This window comes from Hetaerina americana, unplaced genomic scaffold (genome assembly GCF_022747635.1).
Source record: "Hetaerina americana unplaced genomic scaffold, ioHetAmer1.1.p SCAF_5, whole genome shotgun sequence".
Taxonomy (NCBI): Eukaryota; Metazoa; Arthropoda; class Insecta; order Odonata; family Calopterygidae; genus Hetaerina; species Hetaerina americana.
The window spans coordinates 16,957,560-16,984,185 of NW_027287095.1; the positions used below are offsets into that span (position 1 = coordinate 16,957,560).

General features: G+C 39.2%; 1 protein-coding gene across 4 annotated transcripts in view; it reads right to left on the bottom strand.

Annotated features, from left to right (window-relative positions):
- Nucleotides 1–7,750: 7,750 nt before the first annotated feature.
- Nucleotides 7,751–26,626, bottom strand: part of PhKgamma (phosphorylase kinase gamma) — a 39,995-nt gene continuing 21,119 nt past the window's right edge. For 3 of the 4 annotated variants that reach the window (XM_071592435.1, XM_071592436.1, XM_071592437.1), the window contains 4 exons: nt 23,424–23,521; nt 20,347–20,421; nt 10,124–10,282; nt 7,751–8,390 (listed from right to left, as the gene is read on the bottom strand). In XM_071592435.1, the coding sequence (XP_071448536.1) occupies nt 8,256–8,390; nt 10,124–10,282; nt 20,347–20,421; nt 23,424–23,521 (467 nt within the window). In that variant the 3' untranslated portion in view covers nt 7,751–8,255. The remainder of the gene's footprint in view (nt 8,391–10,123; nt 10,283–20,346; nt 20,422–23,423; nt 23,522–26,626) is intronic. The other variant, XM_071592438.1, reaches the window with a different exon arrangement.

Consider the following 26,626-nt stretch of genomic DNA (forward strand, 5'->3'; position numbering starts at 1 on the left):
TGGAAAGGAGTCCACATTATAAAATCCGCAGGGTTCGCGAATAATTGCTACGAGAAGGGAGCATGCGGTGGCGTGATGAATTAGAACTGGGAGCCCCTTGATTCACGAAGGGATCAAAGTGGGACTAAAATGCACGGAAGTATTAGAAGGGTGCGGGAGACCCGAGTTTTATTACGACATCAAAGAGGGAATTATTACGACACTCAATTACACTGCTAGATTATATACCACAGGAATAAAATTATAAAGATATGTAGACACCGCCGCGGTGACAGACACAAGAACTCGCCCTCCAGCACGACGCTCAAAACATAAACCTAATCGAACTCAAAGAGTCCGAAAAATTAAATTAACGTGAACACTAGGTTTTAATGAATGGTCAGACGCAAAAATTACATGATGTACATGGGCATGTATATGCACGAGAGTTTTTGTATAGTACCTAACACGTCATCAAGTCTATGGATAGGCTAATAATCCTGCATGTATGGCTGATGACCCGGCACCCCCTGCCACACACCTTTGAGGGGTATTTCGTCACGCTTTGGCTCGCCAATAGCAAGGCGGGCAAGACGGACTCCTTTCACTCCGAGAACCTTTCAGGTACACGCGGTGGAAGTTATCCGCCACCAGCAGCAAGTTACGACGAAATGGGGAACCGTGGCGAGGTCATTGATACAAATACTGAACAGGAAGGGGTAGAACAGTGCCAAATATGACTGCAGAATTTTTTTAAGATGTCTGCTGAGTCAGGACAATCGCTTCTAATTTTTTAATTAAAACGTTTTATTTTCAAAAAACCGCTTTTTACCCTTCACATTTTATTTCAGTAACACTAATGATAGCAGAGGAAATTGGTTTGATAGAATTCTGTGCAGGTAGTTGATTGGCTTTGATTTGTGTGATACGTCAAGACACTGGGTAATCATATTTGACTTTTGGATGCGGCCTAATTTAATTTTTGTAAATATCCGATCTTACTAGGGAAGAAAAAATGGATAGTATAATGACATAAATTGCCGTTATTGTTTCCGTCAGGGAATCTATTTTTACATTTTGACTCGACGTTATTAATATTGGGGAAAGTGTTTCGGCATTGGTGATTCTTGCGATCGTGCATTTTTGATATAAATATGTTTTCACAGAGGCGTCCGTTTTCCTGTTGATGATGCTTTCATTTTCCATGGTTCATTCCTTCATCTTTTTCTGCGTCACGATCCGTACGAATCCAACTTACTCAAGACCCAAGGAATATACGGCTTCGTTTCACTTATGTAGAAATCGTAAACAAAAATGAGAGAAAATTTGAAGATAACTTGCCCTTGCTGAGGTGAAACAGCTTCCGCACCCAACGAGAGATTATTAGGATAACAACAAAATGGTGAACATTTATAGCAACATTTAATTTGGACATATGGTGCTATCAGGTAGCAGATCTGTCTATTAGCAATGATTCCTCCTCCGATTGTTCATGTTGACTCATACGATAGAAATACCACGCCCAGGAGGTTGTGCCAGGGTGTTTTAGGTTACCAGCCTTCAGTAACTAACAGGCTGTGTTCGAGGCTAGCGGTTCGCAGCGCAGTTTAGCTTTGCATTTGTTGCGATCGCGAATTGTACTAAGAAAGAGAGAGACTCAATCTATAAATAGTGCAGCCCATCTGCCTTATCTTATTCGAATGGGCCCTTTGCCGATATAATGAGGGGCCTCAATGATTTCTCCGGTGTCCCATGTTAAATCGAGTACCTTATACCTTCCAATACCCTTATCTTCTCTTCAACATTTCTTCACAAATCTGGCGACCCCGATTTGCAACTTTTCTTTTCCTTATTATTCAACTCCTCCTTCGACGGGGCTGGAACACTTTACGCGAATTCCAAGTGCACCACCTCGGCTAAGGCCTTCCCCGAGGCCACTGGTCTGGAATTGGAGACCGATCTGGAGTTCGGGGCCTTCGCAGTGGGGATGGGTCTCTTTCCGGGGGACAGACGAACACGAGCGCTCTACGGAAATGTTGAAGACGTGCACCAGGTGGGGCACAGTACGCAGTGACGTATTTTAAGGAAAAGGGGGATCTCCTTACTGGGAAGGTATGGGCTTCCATTACCACGGAGTCCTTAAGAAAATCGTCAGAGACGAAGCGTATAAACAGCAAAATGAAACGGTACCACTCCGCGCGGCACCCGGTTCGGCAGGTCGCGGGTGTCCGCTGGGCGTCGGGGGGTCGCAGAAGAACAGCTTTCCACGCCGCCTGCTTCGCGCGGCGCTCCGTTGGCGTCTGAAAGTCTACCCCCGCGAGTAGAGGACACGGCGGTGCAGTCAGCCTCCCGCGATGCCGGGGCGCACACACTATGCGAGACCAGGGTGTGCCGTGTTCGGGGCGGCAATCTGCGCGGAAGACTCAATTCAGTTTGTTTCGAAGTTTTACTGTATATCATCGCCAGGCTTGTGACCGACTGACCTTATGTATTCACGTGTGTGCGCGTGCGTATGTATCTAAAAAAATATATGTATGTGTGTAAATATATATATATATATATATATATATATATATATATATATATATATATATATATATATATAATGTATAACACTTAGCACTAGTGGACACAGACAAAAACACAGAAACACACAAAAAAGAGACTCACTATTTTTCGAATTTTCGGTGGTCGTTGCCACCTTTATCAAGGAAGAGAGGGACAGAACAGTTCTGTCCCTCTCTTCCTTGATAAAGGTGGCAACGACCACCGAAAATTCGAAAAATAGTGAGTCTCTTTTTTGTGTGTTTCTGTGTTTTTGTCTGGGTCCACTAGTGCTAAGTGTTATACATTATTATTCACGTCCGTGAGACTTTCAAAAAGTGTTATATATATATATATATATATATATATATATATATATATATACATGTATAAAATATAAATATATATATACATATAATGTGGGTCGCGGTAGTCCAGTGGGTAGAGCGTGTAGTGGGTGTAGAGGGTCCCGGGTTCGATTCCCGGGCAAGGCACTCTGGGCACCTGCAGCTCCACCCAAGCTAAAGTGATTTTTCGGGTACCAGGTCTTCCTGGGAAACCATAACCGGCACAGGGAAAGGAACTGCCCCCCCTACCCTGATGTGTGAATTTTCACACGCCGTATAGGGCTTAGTACTGGTTGAACTCTACCATCACCTACTAAACCGACCTTCGGGTTGATTACTGTGTTTATGGTTTATATATATATATATATATATATATATATATATATATATATATATATAAAATATATAAATAATCTACCGGTTAAGGAAGGCTTTGACCGGACACAACTATCAATATAAATAAATATCTTGTCTTTCTTAACAAAACACAAGCCAACACCTTACTCTACAACAGGCCCCTCTTCACCTCCGTATACTTACTTCTTCCCCCATTCCTGCCAACATCCCTATTCCTACCCTTTCCTCGTTTGCCTAACATTCTTCCCTCTATCCCAGTCTTCAAAATCCCACTGCCAATCAATATGCTTTGCATCTATTTTTTTCCTGCCTCCTTGTGATTTCTCCCAACAATACCCCCTCCTCCCCCACTACACCCAGCACTTTCTCATTTGTTTTCCTTTCTGTCCACTTCACCTTCTCCATTCTTCTCCACACCCACATTTCAAAGAGCCTCCAATCTACGCCTATCATCCTGCTTCAGTGGCCACGTTTCCAGCCGTACCTAACTACGCTCCGTATCAAAGTTCTGACGAGCCTTTTTTAACATCCTTATTCACCCGTCCCTGTCATTTACCCTTTCCTCCTTATGGCAGTTTCTTCGCCTAACACTTTTCTTCTCCTTGTCCCTACTACTTTGACCATTTTGGTCCAAAACTACTTCCGATATACGTTAACTATTCCACCTGCTCTAGTTTTTGCCCTTTTATTTCAATGTTTAGCTTAGCTTTCCCTCTTCCTTGAAAATCATAATCTTCATTTTATTTTTTCTCATCCCATATATATGACACTGGATTTCCAATCCACTAAGCAAAGCTTGCAACCCCGGCGCTGATTGAATAACTTATGCTTGGTCATCAGCAAACCTAACCGATTCTTACGTATTCCCCGCCGACTTTCATTCCTATCTCCATGCCTCTTTAATCATTTCCTCCACAAATAGGTTGAACGGCATAAGTGATAATGGCCAACCATGCCTTACTCCTCTTCCTACCACTTTCCATCCCCACTCACACCTGAGCAGTCTGAGAAATGTACAGGTTGTGGTTTAGCCTCCTATCCATTCTTATTTTCTGCAACATTTTCACCAGTTTTCCCAATTCACTCTAGCAAACGCCTTTTCGAAATCTACGAAAGAGGCAAATACATCCCGATTGTTTTCTTTATTCCTCTCGTCAAGTGACCTCATTACTGCAATGATATCACACGCGCCTCTTCCCTTCCTGAACCAAACTGATCATCACCTAACCATACTTAATTTATAATACATTAAATAAATAGAAATAAAGAAAAGCAAAAATAAAAAGGTCAAAATTATACATATTAATATAATTTGCAATGCATTGTTTGTCTGACGATGACACGAACGTGCAAAACAGAAAATATTCGACGCATTTCCGCCGATATCTCGCTTTCACGAAGTTTGATGCTACATTCTCAAACCGTGGTCGATAAAAACACTCAATATTCCGCTTTAAATCGTACGTTAGCTAGCAAAATTTGAAGAATGATTGGTTCACATTTAAGGTATAATAATTGCGGGACAAAGAGTTACAAATGAGATGAATTATAAGAAATAGTTTTTGTGCTATTTTTTCCTGAAAGAATATTCCAAATATATTTGGTCCCAGCTAGTTCAAGATTTGTCACAAGTATCTTTCCATTTCCCGGTTTCTTATTTTATAGTTTCTTAGAAGACTCCGTCGTCTCTTTAAACTTCTGGAATAATGCCTTAGGGAGGGACGAGTGCGTCCTTCAAGACCAGTTCCAAAACGTTCGCTCGGTGGGACTCCCAAGAACATAAGTTCCCGTCCACGTTCCTGCCAACAAGAAACATTTCCCTCAACCTTCGGTTAGACATTACCTATCTATACATACGTACTTATACGCACATTATCAATATGGAAGTCGCAGCTCGTTGAATAATATCTCCTTCTGCCGCTATCGAACGCGCGTGTCGTGCAAGCAAGCTAGCACCGGAGGGAGGGGGAAATAAAAGAAGAAGCGAAACCCGCTTGCCCGGGCGGCGAAATCCCGGATGAACTGGGGGGGAGAGGGGGCAGCTTTCCCTCCCCCCCTCGAACCCCTCTCCCACCATGTCACGTTTCAAGCCGGGAGTCACGTGGGTGACTGCGGCGTTGCCAGATCGACGTAAACAATGGCCCTTCGATAGATCGCTCGTTCACGACACACCCCAAACTTGCTTTCGCGAATCGTTATCGCGTAATCCCAACCCCGTTCTATTGGTTAACAACTCCGGCACCGTGAAATACCAGAGACTGCGTAGTTGCAGGAGGAACTCGAGTTTTTCTTAGACTACATTTTTAAATCCCACGAGAACAAATACATACAAACGAAAAATCAAGGTTAAAACATAGTGCACAGAAATTATATTCAATGGTAATTCAAGATAATTTGGATTACGTGAAAAAACTGTCAATCCTTCCTTAGTGCATCGTCATCATTACAAAAACTTTACACACTGTCTTGTTGCATTAATTACATATAAACAATCCCGATCATAATACAATCAAGTATGACATCAAAGTTACTACTTTGTGTGGGGAGTGGTTGGATTTTTCCTGGGGAAGTACTTCCATTTGAAAGGGCTTCTCTCTAAGGCAAATCATTGAGGATTTTTCAGCGGCACACCTAAATAAGCCATTCGAATGATCCTTCGAAATGAACTTTCTTTCAAGAAAAGGGTAATGATTGCTAGCATTACTTGCTACAGCCAATTCAGCACAGTCGGTGCTTGGAAAAATTGATCATTATTTGAAGCATCCCCTTACCACAGGCAGTTTCTCTATTCTGAATCATCTGCTCACGCAAACACCTATCAAATAATCCTGGGTCATTCACAACTAAAACAGCAACAAGAATGTTGAATAAGCATCACACACTGGCTACGAGGGACCATGAAGTTGAATATCACAGTTCACAAATTCTCCCTCTGATGATTCCACATACTCAGTTTAAAAGAATGCAGAACTGCCTCCAGTGACCAGATGGCAATGGTTTAAAAAATAATCTGACATCATTCAGATCAACTATCATTTTTGAAAGAAGAGAGAATACAATCATCTTAAAATTGTCACTAATTCAGTGCTATGAAAGTCTGCAAGAAAATACTGGAAAACTGATACGTAACATTCAAAACATTATTTCATTTATAAACAAAATTATAATTTTCCAAAGGAACTCATAATGTACCCAAACATAGCATTAATATTAGATCAAGCTCACCTTACTCTAAGAACACCTTGATATAGGATGTTATTGTTTCTCAAGGAAATCATCCATGAAACTCAAGATTTCTACCTTTTGCCTTCCTCATTGCAGTTGCGCAGGTTGCCAAGGTATGATGGATCCTTTGCATGCTGATCCTTGCCTCATTCTAGGAGTACATCCCCCGCGGTCCTTTGGTGCTGTTGAATCAAAGACTCACACCTCCTTCCTCCATTCAAAGAAGCTCCAGCAAAATTTCTCATTCATACAAAATCTGGTGCATGTCCCATAATTGCTTTTCATAAACCCACGTAAATGTCAGACTAGTCACCAGCCATGACAACAACGACACCAAATTCAAAGCTTTGTGAGACCACTGCCCGGGAAAATGAGAAAATGAACAGTGTAGTTTTCATGAGCATGCTACTTATTGTAGGAAATAAATGAAGATGGGGTTAATACAGTTTCACAATTAAAGACTTCTGAATAAAATGAAATATGGTGTTCCTGGGGTATATTACGATTGGGTCTTAATTTTCCATGCATTCCTTTTTGGCCATCATAGGATTTCATGTCTGCCACCCCAACAATCTCTTTCAAGAATATTCTTTGAGGATACACCTATACAAAAAATGATTACGATAAGAGAATAATTATTACTCCTGTTGCACGCCTACGCAACACATTTTAATCATGGATCAAAAAATGCCATCACAAGAAGAACATCACCTAGAGTAGAATTTTGATCCATAGAGATACATGATAACAAATGGATTTGGACAGGAGGGTATTTTTCCAGCTACTGATAAAATTATTAATAATTTTTTATTAGGTAATCTATCGGTTAAGGTATATTTTGGATGGACAAAACTACTAAATAAATATTTTGTTTCTCCTAACAAAACACTACCCAACATCCTACCCTACAACAAGTTCCTCTTCATCTCTGTGTACTTCCTTCCACCCTTCATCCTGTCCAACATCCCTATCCTATTCCTGAATAATATTGCTCATATTTTCAAAGATTTTCATTGTGAATGCCATCACAAATTGTAAAGTTTCTTATGAAAAATGCATTGAACAGTAGTTTTTTTAAATAGAAAATTGTACTGATAAGATAATTTGGCATACAAGTATTTTTGAAACTCAGCTTATGTATTGGACATTAATATGAGTTAAATCCCAGATCTAGAGTACTCCTTCCAATAATGGATGATATACCCTAATAATAAGCAGCGTTTTGTTCACTTTTAGTCAGCATATTACAAGCAATGCTTTAAAGGATCATAATAGTTTTAGAGAGGAAAATATTTCATTTAAAATGTTTATTCATGTCCAGTTACCATTTATGACAAACTTTATACAATTTAGATAGTGAAAACATCTTTCACTTCCGTTGGACAATCAACAAAATAGAGGTAAATAGTTTTGGAGCAAATTCCAAAAAAGACAAAAAATAGGAGCTTCCTACTACTTCCATCGTCTCTGAAGCACAATAAAAATTTTTGAAAACTTTCCTGAAGAACACAGAGAGTATATGCATTATAACAATAATTATAATTACAACAATAAATAAATATATGCAGTCTACAGTACACATGTGCGCATGACGATGAGGACGTTGGCTGAGGAGAGGTGGCCAAAGGTGCTCTCAGAATGGGCTCGAGCAACCAACAACCCTCGAGCAATTACCCGCTCTGCAAAATGACTCATCACCAACGAAACATGTGCAATGGAAACGTTCACAAACGTGAAGATGCTCGGGATCAACAAACAGCACCTTTGATTCGGATTGCTTCATCCATTCCTTTTTGAAGGACACTACCGACTTAGATTGCTCACATAGATCTGCTTCAGCTCCGTCTTTGGTGCATTCTCAAAGAGAGCCGCTCGGTTCTGCCCCTCGCCCTTCTTCACCCAGTGGCCGTACACGCGGAACGCACAGGCGTCTATGACCTGCAAACCAAGGACAGAGTCATTCATCATTTGCATCACCGCTCACGCTGCCAACAAAGCAATAACCAACTGGATTACTCTTGGTGGGAGATCACATTGGGGCGGACAGCAACCTACTGCAGAGGGACCCATGTCCGACAACTTGTGAGCCTTGAATTCAGATGCCAACCCCTTGCAGGCCCCCATCCCCATCAAATTACCCTGAGAGCCTCAACTCGCAGTCATTCACGATGAAAGCCAAATAGTTCCAATCTAATCAAAAGTATAAATGTCTACAGAAAGCACCCAGCCCAAACCAGTGATCTATGAAGCCTTGAAGATAAACTCAAATACATTAAACTCTTGAGTTTTCAAGGAATTCCTGCCTTTTCTTAACTTGATTACCGTTTTCACCAGCATGTAATCCATGCATGTAGGATTTCCTGATTACAAAAAGACATAATAATGGATATTTTTGCAAAGCAAATTATAATCACTTGATACTTCTTGCATAAAAAACAGAACTACATATCATGCACCATTAAACAATTGCATAAACGTGACCAACTCATCGCAAAATACTGTTATTGCTGCTGGTCACTGCTCAAATGCTCAGAACTACGACTTTTTTATTAGTTAATTACAGCTTTGGCAATCCATTAATGCTAAACGATTTTAGGATTTTACACATTAGTTTTGGAAAGAAACTAATGTTTTTTCATCTGTTGGCGAGACAGTCAGTACTCAAAGTAATCCTTACCACATTTGGCTTTTTTTCCAACCTGCATTTTTAAGATCCTTGAAAGTGAAACCCCCATCTCATAAAAATCATACGAATTAATACACAATAAGCATCTTTTCTAAAAAAAATAAAACATTTAAAAGGCTTGATGACAGTCTTTTACCTACAACTGCTGATCATTTCAAGCAGGTACTTGTCCAGAAAAAGGACACTGCTTTGAAAGAGCTCTCCAATTTTAGCAGTGTAATATTTAGCAATATTTTATCAATCTATGTCGCTATCATTTTATGTTAAGTTAGCTGAAGATGAAACTTTCCCGAATGTCATAGGAGCACATGTGACCAGCTACACTCAAGATTCCTAAATACTTTCAAATCTTCTGAACGAGCAATTCAATTCAAAGTAATACAACAACAGCAGACATCATTATTAACATCATTGCGTGCCAATTTCGTCAACCGCATTAAATGATTGAATTTTACTACGCAGTATTAAACACCCTGAAGCAGAATACAGCCATATTGCCAGAATAACTATCAGTCGTCCTTAGTAAAGGCTTCACCTTGAAACTAAATGGGTTTTAACATTAACAGTTTCACAGTATCTAAGGTCCTAACAGAGTCATAATACTGGCCCTTAACGATGCCATAAGTCTGGTACTAGGTCACAATCACGGTTGTACATCTCTCAACATCTGTAATTTGGTTAGCAGAAGTAGTCAGTGCCTACAGTTCTAAGCCTAGGGGCATTATCTCTCAATTTCACTAAGTACTCATTCGGTTTCCGCAAGTGGATGTATTTTCCAAAAATCAAAGTTTCCCGAATCCTAGAGCATTTAAAAAATAAGCAACAATGCCATTTTCACAACAGGGCAGACTAATCAATGCCGTGAAGCAAACCCCAAAAGCAAACTGAGGATTGATGGACTACGAACAAGCCAGTATGAAGGAACATACTATATATCCATATGTGTGCAATGACTGTGGGCACACAAAACCCTCCCTTGACTCACCTTACGCAGGGCTTTCACTCGGTACGGGTCAACCTGGGCCACAGCCACCGACAGAGGCTCAGGTGTGAAGCGAAGTCGCTGGATGCGCACCATGGCCCTCACGCACAGTATGCCAAACTTAAACAGTCGCCGGGCATTGAACTCCCGGGCTTTATATTGCTGGAACAAATAAAGGCAGGACGACAAGTGAGTACATGCACGCCAAGTCGCAAAGAGATGAAGACACATGCACTTATATTGCCAAGAAAGAGAGCAAGTATCAAATTCAAAGCAGTGAACTACAGCACACAAGTTTATTGACTTGCTTCCATCACACTCTATGCACCAAAACACCAGAGCAAGCACCATTGGAGCACGATCCCAGAGTTAGCGACCTAGGCCATTTTCTACGCACAGCAGGTTTAAACATGAGTCATGGGAAATGGCACATTCACAAGATGTAACAAAAGACATTTCCCAGCACATCATTTATTTTGCACAGAATTTGCTTGGCCACAGTACTACAGATTTGGAGAAGAACCACCAAATACTTAACAACATAACAATGAAGGGAAGTACTCCAGCCCGACAGAAGTTAAAGATCATTAGGGATGCAAGTTTTACAGTGTTTTCCTCACCATGACAAAGAAATCCATAGCATTCTGAATAACCAAGTACACAGCATTGCTGACACAAAGCAACTTTTACCCAATCAGAAGTACTGAGTGAATACAGCAAGAATTTCTGCTCTGCATATGTACGCATATGGATTCTGAATCCTGTCTCTACAAGGAGAGTGTATTTCTTGGCTATGCATATTCAAATTGGACCCTAGAAAATTAAAATGCATATTATGCAAATGAGCATGAGTGACATACTTTTGTTACGTTAAGACATTGATGGAAACTGGATTTTCTCTCTGGATTTACTGGAAATCTCATGGGTGAATCAACACTCATTTTTATTTTCACGCAAGTGAAGTTACATTAGAGTGGAGGAGAGGAGAAGAAAGATATGACGGAGCAGTGCGGAGGGGAGCATACCATTGTACCAACCAGCATCAATGCCAAATTGGCTGGAATTCCTGCTACATTGGCACTGAGTGGGGAGGCACGGGGCCAGGAGGTGGAGGTAGGAGGAGAGAAGGGGGAGGGAAGGTGCCACCTCTCCTCTATACCACTTCTGAGCCTCGGGATGGCTTTGTTTCAAACACAGCATTTGCCATTCTTGTGCAATCAATGAGCACTCTCAATGCGAAAAACTTGTTTCTCTGGTGTGCTGGGAATATGAACTCACTAAAAAGTAGACGGCCAATAATGTGTTAACGGCTAAGAGCTTAGTGAAGAAGGTACTTTTGAGCAAATTTCTCAGCGAACTCCCTAGGCATTATTTTGGCAAGTCATCTTAATAAAATTATCCCATACGATATTAGCTAAATAAATTACCATTGTAAGAAAAAATTAACCATAATCCTGAGTTAAAAAGCAAATTTCCATGGTGTAGAAAGAAGGCCTTTATGATTTTCATACCTTATAACTTCTGGTGCCACCAATCCCTGGGGTGACAATCGGGGTGGAATGGGATAGGGCCCTGTGGTGGTGTATGGATATGCTTGTGTGCCTCCACTTGGGAGGCGACAGGTCTGTGACAAAGGCATATTGGAGAACATGCAATGCAACACGCAGGGCAACCCACCTCCATCTAAGATGCATTTTTAAGCCTATCCTATCTAGATGCAACCTGACATGACAATAAACCCTTCTTCAATTTGGCATAACTTCTACCTCCCTTCATCCCGTCTAGCATCCCTATTTTATCCCTGCACTTTCCTTGTTTGCCTAACACTCTCCCCTCTATCACAGTCTTCAACATCTCACTGCCAATCAATATGCTTTCCATTTATTTCTTTTCTGCCTCCTTGTGATTTCTCTCAACAATCTCCTTTCCTTCCCCACCATACCTAGCACCTCCTCAAATGTTTTCTTTTCTGTCCACTTCACCTTCTCCACACACACATCCCAAGAGCCTCCGATCTATGCTCTTCCTCCTGCCTGGTTAACTAAAGCTTGACCATCCGCAAATCTGATAAAAAGAGATGTTCCAGCCATGATATGGTAGAATATTATGATTAATTAAAAATTGGCAATTTTCCACAAAATATTTATTTATCATAAATCAAAAATTATTTATTTTGGGGAAAATTGCCAATTTTTATTTAATAAATATGCAAATCTGATGTTATTCCCACCTATTTTCACATTCCTACCTCCAGCTCTTTCCAAGCCTCTTTTATGATTTCCGCCATGTAAACAATGAAAGCACAGGGGATATTGAACATCTCTGTCTTACCTTCTTGCCTAACACTCTAGACATTATACTCTCTACTTGCTACCCACACCCATGCAGACACACACATTTAGAGGCTACAGATAGGCCACCTATTACCACTATACTCAATCTTTGTAATAGAGTCATTTATTTGACTCAATTTACTCTGTCTTCTATAAATCAATGCAGCAATCAAATATGTCCTGATTGTATTCTATATTCCTATCAATGACCCCATTATTTCCATGGCCTCACATGATCATCTCTCCTTTCTGAGCTCAAGTAGTCGTATGCCCTCCTCTCGATCCTTTTAAGTACTGTTTCAGCTGGATGAAAACTCTAACATATTGTCTTATAATGCTCACACATGGCTGCTTTCCCCTTTTAGTGATATAGACAAGTTTTATGGCCAAATTATACAATTTATAATTTTATATGCTGCCATTCATGAAATTATCTATGGAATGGTAGGTTTTTTTGGTTTTGGAAAATTAAATATTATTACTGTGTATGATGAATAATAATATTAAAAAAATCTCATTTTTGAAGAGGCCATATTACTTCAAATAGCTACTTTCATTTTCCAAATAATTCACCTTTTCCTAGATAAGAGAGATTCTTGGCTTTCTGAATGTCAGGACACTCAATCATAAACACCCTGTAACCCTCTACATTGTCTCATCTCTAACTTCCTTTCAGTCACTGACAGCTACTCAACGGCATTAGAGTAATTCCTCATTTTCAACAGATTCGGGCAAGATGTCGAGGAAGTTAGGCATTATGAGAAAAACAAAATTTCTCATTATTGTACTTGCTTACTAATGTGCACCCTTTCATAGAGCTATGAGGACAATTCAGCAAAGAACATGGGTATGTGAAACAGGGATCCAGTTATGACCTTTGCACATGAGTCACCTTGTCCTTGTCACCTTTGTATCTATGGGAAGATAGGAAGGAAGCAGGATGTGTGTACCACCTTTAGGTACTCTGATGGCTGAGATTGTGCTGCACCGTGTGGCAGAAGCACACAAGGAAAAGAAGCACCATGTTCAATTCATTTCATATTCATGGTGCACATACTAATTCATGGTGCTCGGTTAAGTGAATATATACATTGCCTCAAAGAATCTCACTTAGACAGGCTAGATGGGTTACTTTCTCGAGGTATTTCAGCAGCAAAACTGACACATAATGTACGAATTTCCCAAAGCCAATGGATCAGAAGACTTTTGCTTACGTAAAACCTTTCTAACTAGGCTTGTCTTTTCATACATGCTCCTTGGTCCACAGATTTACTTCATGCCATTCCTACAACATCCAGTGGCCTCACATTAAATCAACGAAGCATAGGGCATGTTAATTTCTGATGCATAACCAATGCACTGTCAATTGCACTGTCCATCGCTTTTCTCTGTAGTGGTCCAGAATGCAACAAGAGCACTGATGTTGGGTTCACTTCACTGAAAACAGTTCCTCTCCCTCACAGCAGAGCAGAAGAGGCAAAATGCACCACTCAATTAGAGAAGAGCTATGATGCCACAGCAAATCAAGCCTTCGACAGCAACCAGCGCATTCTTGCCTAGTCCATTCAATGATTTAATAATATGGCAACACATATATCATCATATGCTGCACCAAGGATGACGATAACCTTTTTTGCCTGCTTGAGAGCCTATTGGCTGCAAGTGGACAGAACCAAGAGTAGCTCCCCATGTTGCGATACCTCAAAGCATGCAACACAATGCATAACTGAATGTCCCAACAGGGAATTGGGGAAATAAAAGCTACTAAATAATTGCCTGCAGGATTACCTTAAAGGCTCTTTTCAAATGAGATGAACTACAAAAATTTTTGTTACACCAGCACTCTAATTGATTGAAATGGACACAAGGAGGGTAAGGGGCCTCCATTGGGCTAGATAGTTACAACTTCAGCAGTTACAAGCTAGTAAATGCTGAGAAAAACAAAATGGTGCATTGTCTACAGCAGCATATTTTGCATTTCCAAATAATATGAGAGTGCAATGAAAAGCATAACATTTTTTTGCCTGTGATTTATTGATCAAAAGTGAAACACAAATCTGGCTTTTTGTTTTTCAACACAGTCTCCCTGCTGTTCAACACATTTCCTCCAGAGCACAGGGAAATGCAAGGATTCCTATGGGAAAACATTCTTGTGGTCGTGTGCACAGCCACTCATGCACCACCCGGTTCACCTCTTCATTAAAACTAAATTTCTTCCTTCCCAATTCCTCTTTGAGTGGTCTAAACATGCCGTAATCACTTGGGGTGACGTCTGGTGAATATGGTGGATGCAGAGTATCAAAGTGAAGGAAGATCAATGATGGTTGAAACTGTTGCGTGGCCAGTATGAGATCAAGCATTGTCATTTGCAAAATGATATCTGCAGTCAGACGTCCACATCACTTTGATCTGATTGCAGGACGAAGATGATTTTTAAGATATTGGAATATGAGGCACTGGTGGCACGTGGAGATCATCTGCCACAGAGATCACGCCATCTCTAGACTTCCAACTCCACTTGTAAACTTGCTGCAGTGATAAACTAGCTGGAGTCATCATACTGGACTTCCATTCGCTAATGGGTTTCAATAGATGTCATATCTTCACTGCTCAGGAAGTTCATGAGAGAGGGCTGTACTTCATTAGTACAAGTCAGAAGTGGGGCAGCCATTGTTAACCAATATTGTGGCAGTGTTTTTCTTGTTTGCAGCATGCTGCCACCAGTTGGGCATTCTTTAAAGGATTGATAACAATATTGCCAACTAACAGCCCAATTGTGACGGAAATCGAATGTTTATTACATTTTTTTCAGCTTTCATTTGACCCCCCTAGTACTTCAATGTCTTTTATGGTGTTCACTTAAGTGATATGAGATTTATGCTGGCATTAGGAAAAGCAAGTTGAATATATAACATTCCTCCCTCTTTACTTTAGACAATTTTGTGATAGGCTCTGATAGGGTGTGTACAAAATCAGAGCTATCATATTCATTAGTGCGAGCAGAAAACAAAACAATATTTTAAGCAGTCACACACTGACACCAAAAGTCATTGCATTCACATTAGTGGCTACAGATTGGCAGTCAAGGGAGAGGCAGAGTATTGCTAAACACACACACACACACAAACATATACTTGTATTTTTAAGTTTCTTGGCTTTCCAGCAAAAGGAATATGAGAAAAATAAAACATTTGATGTTATTCTAACATCAACACACATGACTGCAAGGTTATTTATACCAACCCATGCAAAAGATTCATTTTTCACGGGAAGAAGTTTCATGTTTAGTGAGGAAAACAATCAATTATAAATGCATCCTTTCCCACTATTACTTGCATACCACACAACTACAGTTAATATTAACTTAAACAATAGCACAATAAATACAGGCTTAACATAAAACGACAGTAAAACACCATTTTTGAGAAGAACACAAAATATTTCAAATATACTTAGATGACTGAAAATTCATCCATTTCAGGGCATTTTGTTTTCTTCTGAGTGTAACCCACACCAATGTGAGTGGAAGGATCATAAATTACAGTGAGTAAGATAATAACGCTGGAATCTAAATTCATGATGAACTGACTATTTGGGTATTTGGTTCTTCTCAAAGAAGATTTCGGGAAGTTTAATTTGATTCGACATTTTTCTCGATGAGAATGACACTTAGACTTTGATAACAGGGTCAACTGAAACATTAATATGCAGTAAATTGCAAGGAATTCATCATGTCAATACTTTGTTTTATAGTTGGTTTGTAAAAATTAAGTGGTCTGCATATTCCCTGTTTGACAGAGGCAGAAGCAATATTACTTATTTATTCAAAACTGAATGTCATCAATAGGCTGGGAGTACAGAACCAAAGTACTTAATGAGACATGAGAGGCATCCTTCCTCACTGAGAGCATAATAGCAAATTTTCTGGATGGAAGGCCCATTGTAACACACCTATTATCAGACAACCATCGGAAATTTTTAAACAGTCTCGTGGTAAGAAAATAACTAATAAATGCATCATCCGGAAGAAATGCTTGCGTTTAATATGTCATGGTGTGTGGGTTCAGTTTCAAAGATTCTTGCAACTAGGTTATCCTTCTTCTTAATGTTCATAACATATACTGTTTAATGCATTATTTACCAATCACATGGATATGAATTTTGCTTGGATACATTGTACTATGCCTTGAATACTGGAACATAAAATTACCTACCACCTAATGAGATTAATTATTATAAAAGAAAATATCAATTAGATGGAAATGGTATTTTACTGAGCAAATAAATATCTCACCATTAAGTGACAAATACATATAACATATAATTAAGAAATACTTGAACATTTTCATTAGAGTCCTGCACTGCAAAGCATTGAATGTTCTGAGCGGTGAATATTGTTTTGAAGAGAAAATAATTGATTATGTAGCATCATGAGAATGAAATATAATGGTTCAAGGGCTGGGAAGACACTTGAATAATATTTACTAAGATACAACATATGAATTTCATATCAGGTGATAATGATATGAGTCTATGATTCACCATCCTGATGCTTGCCAACTTAACAATTTCAACTACCCATTTGGGGGGGGGGGGGGGTGTTAGAGGATGCCTTTGGATAAGAATTAAGTGCCACTTGTGGGAGCAGTGGGTAGACTGGGGGAGAATGAATGGGAGAGAGAGAAATATGGGACATGAATGAAATGAGTCATGGCTAACACTTCCGACAATTCACATGGGTATGAACTGCAAGGACCTGGTGCTTCATCCATCTGTTTACCAAATTATTGGTTAATGACATTTCATTCATCTGCGACCCAGCTGTTTTGACTTCGTGATATGTTTACACTATAACGCAAGGATTCAAAGTATGACAATCATAGTGCCTAGTAAGTCACTCACATCCTTTGATGGCTACCAAAGGAACTTATCAGAAGAACTGACTCTACTTCTTAAATTAATCGGGAATGGCTGCAGGGACATGCAAAGGAGGACTATTACCATGACCATTCAGGTAAGCCAACAAACAAGGGAAGAGCGATGTGGCTTGAAAGTGAAATCCATAAGAGTGCAACACCAATGTGGGGAAAGAAAAACTTTTCGAGTGCATATCACACTTGATTACAAAAGAAAAAAAGTTCCACTCAAAACTTTCCAATTAGTAAACATTAGATGCTTACACGAGGACCATTTTATGCCAACCACTAACTCATGTGGGGGCTTTTTTCCCTTTTAAAAGGAAATGCCAAGATGAGCTCATTGGTTCACTGGAAAAGAATACCCTTGAGACATCCTCAGCATTGAAAATCATTCTTTAAAACTATTGAAAATCCTTTTTAGTAACAATAATGGAACAGCATCACCAAAATGTGTAAAAAACTATTCTTTTGAATTAACCCCTTTTATATACATAATTAATGAATGCTAAATGCGGAGAGCTGGCATAATTTCAATGGAATGTATTTGCCAATGAAGTTTAAAAAGTTACAAAGGAACTAACAAATCCTTCAAGTTATATTCATAAACAGTACCTTTTAAGTTTCATTCAAGGCATAAAATATTAATACTATAAAATATTCTTCGCAAACAAACAGTTATAGGGGTTTTTGATTTAATAATAGTGTTTTATGCACCATTAAAACTGTGTAAAATTTCTTTCAATTTTTACATGCATAACATGTTACCTAAATAAAAATGAACCGATACATGTAAATAATTAACAAAATGGTTAAGTCCTTACTCTTTGGTTTTATTTTATGCCACTAACATGAATATATCTTCCATTCTATTTAGATGATGTACATCAATGAAATAATTTTTTTTTTAATCAATAGATACCGTTAGTTAAGGGCTGAATGCACTTCATCTCAGCTAACGACCTGCGGGGATTTGCTGACATGTATTCTTCTATTCTTATTTATTTTTTATGAGAAATTTATTTTTATTGATTATTTATCAGTTTCATTTACTTTTCCGTAATAAGAGATTGAAGTCCAGCTTCAACCATCTATCTTTGACTCAGGTTCACTTGAGTGACAACGTTTCAATGAGCAGCAATTGTATTACTTTCATTCCAGGAACCAATGATCGTATTTCAAGAATTATTATTCTACGATTGGAAATCTTGGAACATTTTGGTTTTAATACCGTGCCTTCATCGGCAGTCAATTTCCCATTACTTCAATGAGATTGCTTGAACTCATTTGATTCACATATGCATTATAGACATATTCTAATGGGCTCATTGCAATCCCTAAGATCAAAATGAATGAAAACTTCAATTATTAGTAAGATAATAAAAAGTAACTGGTAATTCCTTTGATTCTTGATTTGATCACCCAATAGGGAAAATTAACTATTTTATCCTAGGTCGAGGATTTTAATTGCTGGAATAAAGCCACCACATCTAGAAATGACCCATCATCAACTGCCGGATATAGTGGGTTGATTTGGATATAAATTGAATTTTCTGCAGCAAATAGGAAAAAGAATGTTGGCAATTGATTTAATTAATTAATGGTGCATGATGGATGTGAGTACATGATAGGTAATAACCAAAAAATTAAACTCATTTCACTTTTGATGGACATTTCAATCATGGAGGGACGTAAAGGATATCCTGGAATAATGAAGGAAAAATAATTTAAAATAGTAATTAATTAGTGGCACCTTCAACAGTTGATTGAGATGGCAACAACAATTCTGGGATCTATATACTTTGACATAAATACATTGCTCTGCATGGTGGAAAATCTAACCAAGATAAAATGTGAATTTTTGAGCCTGATAAGAATTTTGAAGGGCAACGATTCCTCTTTGTTGACCATGATCAGACTGGAATATCAAATGTCATTAAGTTCCAGAAGCAAGTGAATATTTCTGCACTAGCTAAAATTACAGCTATGTTAGGCAATATCATTTCTATGAAATTTTCTGTCTGAGCAGAGAAAGTTGGCAAACATTCCGGTGTGAATGACGGTGATGATCTCGACTGAATCCACCCAATTGAAGCACATGGCCATTACATTCACGTCACCAGACTAATTATCATTGCACGGAATCCCAAGAGCCATGAAAATGCAAATCATACTGCAAGGCGGAACATTTTGATTGGTCTTTTCTCCCTAGTCAGTGAAATTCTAACGGATGGTAGATTGCCTGAGTATAGGACCACTACTCTGGTAACTATTACTCTAGAAAAATTAGCTCCTGTGGCATAATGTTCTAATACTGCAGTGGAGGAAGAGTTACACTGTAGTCCCTTTTAAAGTGTAAGACATTATGTACTTTCCTATCAAGATACCATATGTAAAATAGGGATACAGATATAATTGTTAAACACAATTAGATAGTAAATAATCGTGTAATATATTCCCTTAGGTTCAAATTCAACTCTATACACAAAGGGAAATTATTGAATCAGCAGTATAAAACAATAATCTGAGAAAAAGGGGCAACTTTTTAGTTCCATGGAGAAGGCACACCATAAAATCGAAGAGTAAATCAAATAATTTTTGCCACCCGTGTTAATCATTTCAATGTTGCAAACCCTTCACATTGAGGGAAAAGGTTATTCCAAGTGCCCTAAACCACAAAATGTTCTCATTTGATGTGCCTCCATAGTGTGGTCATGGCTGTGCATTTAAATTTTATAGACTTAACTAGGGCGAACGGTTGGATAATGGACAAAGAAGCTCCTTCACTTGCAAAACTGTAATGGCCAGGTGTGTCAACTGAATGCACTATGAACTTAAAGGGGGCCGCATGAAGGACTCTGAGAAATGAGCGCATTAGATGACGTACAATGAGCTGAGTGAGATACAAGCAATAGCAGCGGCACGCCAAACACCTGGGAGAATGGATGCAAGACAAAGAAGTATGCAAGAGGGTTACCAGGGACCACTGTGATAACCTGCGGCGGACAGAGCTGAAGTTCCGTTTTAGGGGAGCTATGTCCTGATCCCAAAGCTGAAATGATACACACAGTCATGAGATGGGCACTGGGATCCAACAGATAAAGCATCACACTCTCAGGGCACAACACACAATCATAATGTACGCACACAATCAGAATGGGATCGCCACAAAGGGCACACGATCACCGGAGGCTTTAAATTCCCAGAAAGCCCACCTCCTTCAGCCAGTGCAGCACAATCGGCAAAGGGTGTTACAATGTTTTCTGTGCATATATACAATCAGAAGTTAACATTGTGCATTTTAAGGAACATGAGGCTTGTGTTTCCTTAGAAATTACAATCTGAGAATCACGCAACTTCTTAAATATTCTATTCTTTGAATGTGAAGCGAGAACATTGGATAATCCAGGTGGAGGGATGAGTGAGATGCCTGGCTGGAAAAGTTGGTGGCACCCACGTTTCTAGATACCTCGTCACCAGGGTTAATGGAATCTGGGTGTCCACAAATGTCTGCCCACAGAAGAGTATTGAGAATACTAGTATAGCATTTTTACACACTTTTATATGATTTTTTTTATTTTCATCTTTCACTGCCAAAAAAAAATTTCATTTGCACTTTATTTTGGATAATTTACCCCAGTTACCTGTCTCCTGGTCTAATATAATAAGTGATTGTGAGCAAAGGATTATATGAGGGCATAGAGACAAGTGGCTGCTTGGGATGTAATAGGAAAAATATGCGATAGGAAAATGATGCAAGTCATAAGTTCTGTTTAATATCGATTCAATTATTCAACTCTTTTTTCGATATCCCTTTTGAAAACAGGATTCTATCAACCTGCCCCTTGTGCATTAATTTTTCCATGCAAATCAGACAAATATTGAATTTATGGTAAGCCTTTCATGTAGTCTTACAAGTACCATGTATATGATGTAATTGGAGAGGGGGATGTGGGAGACACAAGCGCAGGTCAGGTCTCATGGGAGAATTAGAGACTCACGGTAAATCAATGATGCTTTGACTTTACATGTATTTTGTTTTTTTTGTTGTCTCAGGCGTAACTTTGTGGAATTTGCATAACATATTGAAATGTAATGAAATAATTGACTTTGTAATTCCACACACTTTATTTAAAAACACACGACCCAGGTTTCGACGTTGAACGTCATCATCAGGTGGTCCTCATAGAAGCACGCTGGCTATATATACCTTCTGATCATAGGAGGGGGGGGTTGGTCAGAGAGGGAGGTCGGAGGGGTAAAAAAGGTTACAATGTAGCTGGGAAGAAAAGAGAATTACATTTTTGATTTAGAAGAGTGGTAGGTCTAGGAGTGGGGAGTGGGAGGGATACAAAATTTCGTTGGCAAGATCATCTTTCCAACGGACACATTTCAAAATTTCTAACTGCTGAAATGTGTCCGTTGGAAAGATGATCTTGCCAACGAAATTTTGTATCCCTCCCACTCCCCACTCCTAGACCTACCACTCTTCTAAATCAAAAATGTAATTCTCTTTTCTTCCCAGCTACATTGTAACCTTTTTTACCCCTCCGACCTCCCTCTCTGACCAACCCCCCCCTCCTATGATCAGAAGGTATATATAGCCAGCGTGCTTCTATGAGGACCACCTGATGATGACGTTCAACGTCGAAACCTGGGTCGTGTGTTTTTAAATAAAGTGTGTGGAATTACAAAGTCAATTATTTCATTACATTTCAACAATTTACATGTATTGTTGAATTTTTACACCTAAATTTCATTAAAACAATATCTACTTCAAGGTAAAGGAAACACAAATATTGCACGATAGTTCTAAACCCCAGGCAATTATGGCACATGGAACACAAGATATAAAGCATAATTTCATTTAAACGGTTGCTGAATCACACAAATGACTGAAACCCATTCGGTGAAATATCCTCAAAGATTTCTCTGAAAGAGGTTGTGATCTCTGCATTTAATTCATGTTTTCCTGAATTTTGCGATCCCATTGGTTTGCACAGACAACAACTTTGACTACTCAAATGCAAGAAAAAAATGCTGACAGAGAAAGCCGGCACTTATGGAAAAAAACCCTGAAGAAATGCTGAGATTACTATGGATGAACCACATGTTTTTCTCTGAAGTGGCTAGAGCATTATGATCCATCCAACTTTGACTAGTTTCCCGAAACTTCAATTTAAACATACCTTACACTTTTCTCACATTTCCCCAAGCCCAGTGAAAACACACTGACTTTGAAGTCACTGAGCTACACCTTTTACATTACTGCTATTTAGAGTGGCCCAGACATGTTTCCAATCATAACAAACATCATTGAGCTGATTTCTGCTGGGCAAGTTATTTCCCACCATTTAAATGCAATCCTGACAACCTTTGTAAATAAACAGGAAAAGTCGGGCATGAAGTTGACTTACCATGGCCTCAAGGTTCAATTGTGAGTAAGACTCAAGACCACTTTGTTTCATTGGTGTACATTTCATATAACCATCAAACAGGATGTACGACACAATTTTGGCTATGGCTGATGAGAGTTTAACATAAGACACACAAATTATAAAATATGCAATATATGATGCATACAATGGCATGGATTTTTGCACAGGAGCATTTCAAGGGCTAGCAAATTGAAAGAGTAACGGCGGTAGATTTCTAAGATGAATGTAAGGAGGAATTATAGGATTGAAGAACTGAAATGACAAGGACGGTTAAAGCTCAATATTTGGATGCTCATCAGGACTTACAGTGCTTCAGGGGTGCAAACTGTTAAAATGCCACTCGGGCCTAACTATAATGATTTTTCTCCCAATGAAAGGAGGCACACATCAGTTGAAATAAAACAAAACTTAGCTCGGAGAAAGAGGGATTAAGTTGCGATGAACGTATGCCGTTGTGGAGTGGTCAGGATGTGATGACAGTTTACACTTCTCTCATGTACACACCAAAGCATTACAGAATGATTATTCCAAAAACATAATCATTTCATTCCACAAAATACACGCGGAGACATCAGACCGATAAATGTAAATATAGACAGACTACGTCACAACTCACCATGATCTGGAAGAAGGGGTGAGCAAGGGCATCTTCTATGGTAATCCTTTTGCGTGGTTCCACTACCAGAAGCTTCTGAATCAAGTCTTTTGGAGCTTCTGCAGAGAAAGAAGAAGGAAGGAGGGGTGAGCAACTCAAGGGATGCGTGGTGTGGCCTCTCTCCCACACCCGCTAGCAACTGCATTGCTCCTAACCACTCCGCCACTGTCCTACTGCTCACTATGCACAACAAAGTCAGCCTGGCTGACGGTTTAATTCCTCAAAGTCATATGGTATCCAATAAGTCGCTTTATTTGAATTATTAATAATTTAATGATACCAAGACTCAATTTAATGGTCTTATTAGAGCTTATGTTATTTCTCAGCAATAGAAAAGTATTCTAATGCAAAACAATACATGAATAGCAGTTACAATTTCAAAGATAATGCCATATTCATGGGAATTTGGTTACTAATAATTTTAGTTTATGCTATATCTCTTGGGACTTCAATGTTATGGCCAACAAAGAAAAAGCACTCTCACATTCACCTTGCATAACTACAAACTTATGCATAATTACCTAATGTGATCCATTGATCAGTAATGGGGCTGAAGAATTGAACTCATTGTCTTGGGCTAAAATAATATGTTTCACATAATTTTGCTCAAAAATCAGTCCCTATATTCTCCGACATACTTGTGTTAGTTGGTTACAATGATGATTGGTTTAGTTCTTTGGTTCATGATTCCATAAGTTCTTTAGATAAGAACTGGAATAAAAATGAAAAACATTGGCTGCAGGACTGAGATTTATACCAAATTGGGAGGTTTTATGCACACTAAAACTTCATAACAGATCATAAAATTCACTATGAAGTATCAAAGAATCTATTAAATGAGTTAATATATATTACACTAACAATTATTATTATTATATTAAGTATTATACAACTACACAGAAAACGTTCCATTAGAACAAACAATCTTTTGTTTAAACTGGTTAATGTGGATGTTAAAGATTACAAATGGTGTAGACTCTCTTATTATGGATTGATTTCACAAAAGATAGCCAACCTCTTCCCTTGGGAAAAATTTCAGATAGCTTTTTACAATGCAAACAACTTAAATCATTCATGAATACTACAAAAGACGAGGTGGAAAAACAAAATAAAAGTGCCATTTATAAGTTAACTTGTAAGGACTGTAGTGATATCTACATAGGCCAAATGGGGAGATTATTACAAGCATGAGCGGGGGAGGTTTTAGAACTTGTGACCTCACGCATTCTCACTTTGCCAAGCATCTATGGGTAGGAAATCATGGGAGCGATTTCAACCCGGCACTGATACACCAAATGAAAAAAGGAAGGAGGCTGGCCAAGTGGGAAGAGCTAGGAATCAGAAAGAATTAGAAAAAGGGTCATTTGGTCAATAATTTATTGTTTGAATACCTCTTCCCATTCCTGGAAGCATCCCTTTCCTTCACAGAAAGACCCTTCCCCCTACTGTGAAGCCCACTAATCGCCTTTCCTGATGCTTAACACCCCTCTCCTCCTTCCCATCTACGCCGATCACAACCCCACCTCTTTACCCCCCCCCTTCTCACCCACCCATTCCCCCAAATGAACGCTATATAAATGGACCGCAACTTGACTACTTTGTACCTGATGATGAAACCTAAGCATTGAAACTAGATGAGCACTGTTTTATTATTGGTGGTGTTCACTGACTTTCCTGGAGAGGACAAAGTTCTTTGATTATATGACAGATTCTGTGGGTACCTGGAAAAAGGGTGGTAATTATATTAAAATGTTCCAAATTATTTGCTCTGGTGTGAGGTGAATAGTCGGCTGTGAGGGGCAATTTTTTCTGGCTTAGGAATTTTTCCGGGCATTTGCCTTTCCTAATGAATTTTAACTATTTCTGCCATAATGGAACAATACCACAGACAATGTGGACATGGAAGGAATAAGAGAAAGGGATGTAGGAATTGATGGCAGCTGTTGTAGTGGAGATAGTGCCGGTGGTTGGTTGGTTTGGATATTGATAAGAGGCATTGAATAATTGTTAATGAAGTTTAGGTTTGTATATCCTGATTACTTCTAGAACTGTGCTGACATGAGCAATGATAATTGCTTCTGGTAGGGTTTTTCGAGAGCAATGGTAATTGCTCATGCCAGTTATGTAAAACTGCAGTAGTCAGATGAAAGGCAGTCAACACAGAATCTTTTTCACAGAGAGGAAAATACATAGGCTGCCATTTGAGTGATGGTGTCACATAAAAAACACGATTGCGGAAGACAATTGGATTCCATCTCCATTATTTATCCCAAGAATGTTAGGTTGGACAAAATTAAGAATGTGAGTCCTGGCAACTATGGGAAATGGTCCACTGAGCTCTACACTATGCCTGGCAGCAGGAGAGATGAGGCTCCTGCAGTTGTCATCTCACAATATTCTAGAAAAGTGGCACCAACAAGATAGCGAAGGAGGCACAGAAGAGGGTCAAACTAGCTAGAAGAGGGACTAAAATGATGTTGAGGACAGAAAAATGAGAACAGACTTCAGGGAAAAATAAATAGGGTTCTGCAGGAGACAGGATTTAATCATAACAAATACTCCGTTTAAACACCACAAGAAAAGTAGGTATTTGTATTTCTTAATTGTTCACATTGGTTGTGTCTCATTACTGTAATGGATGAACCAAGAGCATTTCTCCAGTCACTAAGATTTGTTCAGTTTGCTGAATTTGTGTGATTTCTTCCGTGGTTTTGAAGCCGACTGCTTTCAAATGTCCTGCATTAATTCCATCGTCAGCAGAGGTTTTGCTGTTCTTCAGTTTCTTAATTTATCTGGTTCTTGAAAATTAGGGTTGTTTTCTTTGGAATTCTTCAAAGAAAATCCTTCCTTGGATTCTGGGCTGTTTGCAAGTTTTCCAAATCCCTTTCTGAAGCAGAGACTGGAGCTGGTACTCAGTTTTGTTTGAGTGACAGTAGTTTTAGAGGAGGCGACTGACAGCTGAGGCCATTTGTGCCATTAGGGATGGATGGGAAAGGAGGAGGGACACCCAGCATTGGCATTAGCCTACTCATTACCTATGGCACCAAGGGGTCCACAGTTTAACACCATCTGACGGATGGTTTACTCACTCAAAATGCTCTCCACAAATCACCTCAAGTAGGGATTGGCATACCACTGAAAAATATCTGCAATCTCCAGGATTC